This window comes from Lampris incognitus, chromosome 10 (assembly GCF_029633865.1).
Source record: "Lampris incognitus isolate fLamInc1 chromosome 10, fLamInc1.hap2, whole genome shotgun sequence".
Taxonomy (NCBI): domain Eukaryota; kingdom Metazoa; phylum Chordata; class Actinopteri; order Lampriformes; family Lampridae; genus Lampris; species Lampris incognitus.
In genome coordinates, this window is record NC_079220.1 from 10,125,867 (window position 1) to 10,130,866 (window position 5,000).

The 5,000-nt window shown below is 49.9% G+C and overlaps 2 protein-coding genes across 2 annotated transcripts in view; one reads left to right on the forward strand and one right to left on the reverse strand.

The window, feature by feature from the left end:
- Positions 1-1,223, reverse strand: part of ntn1b (netrin 1b) — a 44,908-nt gene extending 43,685 nt beyond the window's left edge. Inside the window, 3 exon segments of the mRNA XM_056288003.1 lie at positions 204-378; positions 380-1,027; positions 1,029-1,223. Coding sequence (XP_056143978.1) covers positions 204-378; positions 380-1,027; positions 1,029-1,220 — 1,015 coding nt within the window. The 5' untranslated portion in view covers positions 1,221-1,223.
- Positions 1,224-3,687: 2,464 nt separating this feature from the next.
- Positions 3,688-5,000, forward strand: part of LOC130119471 (phosphoinositide 3-kinase regulatory subunit 5-like) — a 16,732-nt gene continuing 15,419 nt past the window's right edge. The window contains exon 1 of the mRNA XM_056287983.1: positions 3,688-3,819. The gene's annotated coding sequence lies outside the window, so the exon portion shown is untranslated. The remainder of the gene's footprint in view (positions 3,820-5,000) is intronic.

A 5,000-nucleotide genomic window follows, 5' to 3' on the forward strand; every position in this document is an offset into this window, starting at 1 on the left:
ACGTGAATACTGGATAGTGGGTTGATGGATGGATAGCGAATAACCAACTGGCACGTGCATAATTTCTGTCGGCAAACTAAAAATCAACCGACTTACAAAATGACTCGAAATTATAGCTGTGGTTGTTCCCCCCCCTCCCCCCTCCCCCCTTCCTAATTGAGAGAGTAGGTGTGATGTACCGACGGAAGGGGAAGTCGCCTTACCGACACACTCGTTCGCCTCCCTGGCCGTGGCGCGCTGCCAGGGCCGGTCGTAGTGGAAAGGTTTGCACCTGTCGCACTCCGGCCCGGCGGTGTTGTGCTTGCACTCGCACACCAGGTTCCCCTCGCGGTCCTTCACGCACTTGGAAGCGTGGCCGTTGCACTTGCACCGCCCGCCCGACCTGCAGGTCCGACACGGCGTAGAAGTACGAGTCCCGCGCCAGCTCCGAGTCGTCCTCGTTCTCGTCGCCGAACGTGTGCAGCCGGCTGAAGGCCACCTTGATGTCGGTGGCCGTCACCCAGTCCTGCAGCACCGGCGAGTTGTCGAAGTCGTGCGCCGACGGCCTGCCGTCCAGCGTGCTGAAGGCGATGAGGCCGCCCGTCAGCGGGTGCATGTCCGTGTGCGAGTCGGTGCAGATCGCCTCCTGCTCGTTCTGCTTCGTGATCGCCGCCTTGTTCTGCCGGTTGAACATCTTCTTGCACTGCGTGGAGTAGAACTGGAAGGGGATCCACGTCTTGCCGTAGTCCATGGACTTGAAGATCGCCATGGATTCGGGTCGCGGCGAGCAGAACTGCAGGCTCACGTAGGTGACCTCGAACTTTTTGCCCAGCGACAAGGTGAGCGTGACGTTCTGCGGGTACTGCACGTAGTTCTCCGACTGCCAGCAGGTGAGGTTGTGCGGGTTGTTGAGGTCTGTGAGATACGCCGGGGGATGGGACTTCTTCGGGTCGCCGGCGTCGCACGTGTGACAGTCCCTCGTCCTCTCGTCGCCCTTCTCGGCCACCACGCAGTACCTGGCGGCGGGGGTGCCGCAGGTGCCGGATACCGCGCACGTCCTTGCCGAACGCGGAGTTGACGAAGTCGGGGATGCACCTCCGCGGGTTGCCGTTCTCGTCGTAGCACGGGTCCGGCGGGGACGACTGTGCCGCGAACATGCTCAGACCGTATCCTCCAAAAACCTCCTTGGCAAGCAAGGAGACTGTCACCAAGGTGACCCAAACTTCCACAATCCTTATCATTGTAATCCGCGGTCCTCGGTGTCTCGTGCGCTGCAATTTAATTGAGGGGAGAAACGATTTAAAAAAAAATAATTTAGGGGTCGGTTACACTGAAATTAATTGAATGCAACTAAACTAAAGGACAACGTCAAGTCGATTTTAGATCATTTAACAGGCTCCAAAATAAAAAATGAAGCAGCAGCATGAAGCATCTGCACAAGGCTGGCTGTGGAGTTAGATGGCAAGTCTCTACTGAATATGAATAGCACGTTCTTACGAGGCAAAGATAACTCCACAGAGGACTCTGCCTCGAAATAACTGTCCACCTCTTTAAGTGTGGCACAACTCCTAAAAATTTGGAGAGGAACCTATCCCCGTTTACGCACCACCAAAAAAAAAAAAAAAAAAGGAGAAAGGAAACGACCTGCTATACTTGCCGCTTCCCCTTTGAAAACTCTGAATATTCTTATTTGATTCCTTAAAAAAAAAAACTAATGGCAAATGACCAACTGGCTCTGCGTCTTCCTGCCTCTGTCTGTCCACTCATTCACACCTCTGCCTCCCTCTATCTCTTCCTATCCTATTCTCTCTCTCTCTCTCTCTCTCTCTCTCTCTCTCTCTCTCTCTCTCTCTCTCTCTCTCTCTCTCTCTCTCTCTCACTCTCTCTCTCTCTCTTCCTATCCTAATCCTATCCTCTCTCGCTCTCTCTCTCTCTCTCCCTATCCTATCCTATCCTATTCTCTCTCTCTCTCCCTATCCTATCCTATTCTCTCTCTCTCTCTCTCTCTTCCTATCCTATCCTATCTATTCTCTCTCTCTCTCTCTCTCTCTCTCTCTCTTCTCTCTCTCTCTCTCTCTCTCTCTCTCTCCTATCCTATCCTATTCTCTCTCTCTCTCTCCTTCTCTCTCTCTCCTCTCTCTCTCTCTCTTCTCTCTCTCGTCTCTCTCTCTCTCTCTCTCTCTCTCTTCTCTCTCTCTCTCTCTCTCTCTCTCTCTCTGCGCGATCACTGTTGGAATAGTAAGAAGACTAGGTTCAGTTATCCAGAGGACTTGGGTTAGTCTGCGGAGACGCTGCCAAGGTGCGAAACAGCGACATCTACTGGTCAGCTGCTAACATTACACGGGGGGAGGGAGGGAAAAAAAACCCCGCGCCTACGTTTTGGCACCGGTAAAGAAACAAAATGCAATCAAGTTCAGTGATTTGATTATGCTTGCATGCACCAAACAAACACAGGAACGCACAAACACCGGAGCACAACGTCCCAAGTCCCCGGCCTTGCTCCACAGCAGGAGGCTTAACGCGCAAATCACATCCGTGTGCAGATATTTGGACATTCTGCCGGTGCGACAATAAATCGCGCCGGTTCAGCGGTGAAGCGGTGACTCTTAGATGACCCTCAACCAATCGCGTGGCCGAAACAATGGGCCGGTAATAAAGTAACCGAGTATTGGCTTCCTGGATAATGGAGAGCAACAGGTGTCACCGCGACGATTGAGGGGGAATCGCTCGAGGGGTTTTGTCGAGGCCACTTTGGAGAAACGCCCTGCGAACCAGATTCGAAGTGAATTAAATTAAAATTAAGCGCAATCAAGGCATTCTTCTCGTAAGTTATCAGCATATATATACACGCGTGAATTCGCTAGGTAACGTTTGGCCTCAGCTTGCAGCCTCGTCGCAATCCCCCTACACACGCAGAGCGCCACCGTGTGGGCGCTGGGAGGAATCGGCGTACTGCATAGCAGCGCTGTTGAACCACGTGCGAGCCGTGTGTGTGTGTGTGTGTGCGCATGTTTTGTGTGCAACCCCAACACAACTCCAGTTGATCGTGACACAGCTTCAGTCAGAAAATTGGGGGGGGGGGGTAATTGGTGAAATCTGATGGAGTAGTGCTGGATTGAAAGAAAACCTGCCTTATACGTTGTTCAAGACCGCTGCAGTAGTGCTAGAGTACTCCAGGCATCACTCCAATCTGATCCCACTAACTCGCACACACCTTCAGTTAAGGGGGTGAGCAGGGGTGGGGGGCTAATGAGGAAAAGCAGCTGGTGTGGTGTTGGACTGGAAAGGAAACCTGGGTACACATGGTTGTCCATTCTGCATGTTGAACCACAGCGCTGTAGAGTAGGTGTCTGTCCTGTGTGTTGATGAATGGGTCGCAACGTTGCTGGCCAAACAAGCAGGCTCAAAACTCAAAACAACCTTTCTTGTGCCCTGTTTAAATCTATATGTATGTATATGTCATTTTTTTTAACCTTTAATAATTGCAATAATCACAATCATACAAGAGAGAAAGATGAAAAAAGAGGGGTGCAGTATATAGTGGCTAACATTAGATTTCCAACTGTAAAAGTAGTCCTATTGTTTAAGTGAGCTTTTGTGGCCATCTAAAAAAAATAATAAAATGCTCCTCCCATAAACACAGCACAATGCTTTATGTCACCCTGCAAGTTCCTGTGTTGCAACATTACCCCTCTCGTAGTGGCACCGAGGGGATCTATTCTGGAAGATGCGGTCTCTGTTTTTCCCCATCGGTACTTGTGTCAGCCGGGCCAGGTCTGACGTGTAATGGGTCCTGTGGATCAACGCAGCTGCCCTGGTAGACAGATAGTCTGGATGAAGGTAAGAAGTACATGTAAAGAGGGATCTCTCACCCTCTCTCTCTCTCTCTGTTCAACACTTTGAATCTATGCATGACTCCTTAGCATGCTAAGGAGTCATGCATAGATTCGCTTTCAGGGTTTGCAAGAAAGTAGGTGTGCGTTACTTTCAGTGCCGTAGCTCTCGTAAAACACTGACTCTTACTTTGCAAATTATTACTGAAGACTCTCGGACTTCCTGTTCCTTTTTTTTTTTTTCCTTAGAAAAACTGGTCAAAAAAATGGCCGAGTTCTCTGTAGGTTTAAATGTCTCCAGCTTTACACACGTGCATAAATCTGACTCGTTAGGTACGTCACTGTGATTTCCTGCCACCCTCCGTTGTAAACTGCAAAGTAAAAGAGTAAAAGCGTTCAAATAATCCTGAATGCTTTACGAAAATTGAACCAACATCAGTGGGGGCGGGCGGGGGGGGGCTTGTTTTGCATTGTGGAAGTGTGGTTAATGCAAGCCTATTGGTCAGGGTCTGACAATGGAGTCCGGCAGCACGAGTACATTATGATAACAATAGAGGCACACCTGCTTCCTCTGTAGACAATTCACACCGCTGTCTGCTGAGGTGGGAAAATGTGGCTACGCTTGTAGTACAGCGTCTCTTGTCACGGTCGGGGAGGACCGTGTGTGATTTGTGTGGCTTAATCAGTCATCATAGGCATATATATATGTCATCCTGATGCAAAAATCATCATTTTCCCCCAAACCCCGGCCATGGTGCATACAGCATACAGCGTTTGTGTGCTCTGCTAGGAGTTTCGGTCTTAAGTGTAAAAAAAAAAAAAAATCCTTTGCATGATATTTCCCACCTATGAGTCAGTACCAAGTGCAGGGGGCCATTAGCAGATCTGTGCAGTTAACACTAAGAAGGAGGCTTGCATAGGTCACACCACTATCAATAATACAGCTTCCATTTTTGCCCTGCAAATGCTGTTTGCTCTTGAGGTTAGGGTAGTTTTCCTGTTATGGCTGATACAGGTGACCCCAGTTTCCTATTTGTGTCTCCACACACATTAATTACCGCCAGCCGCAGTGACATGGCTGCCTCTGGGCCACAGCTGGACACAATGACAGGGTCTTTTCTATTTAAATCGACAGATCCGGCAGGCTAAATATAAGGTAGAGTACCCAGGAAGCGTGGTTGGCACCAG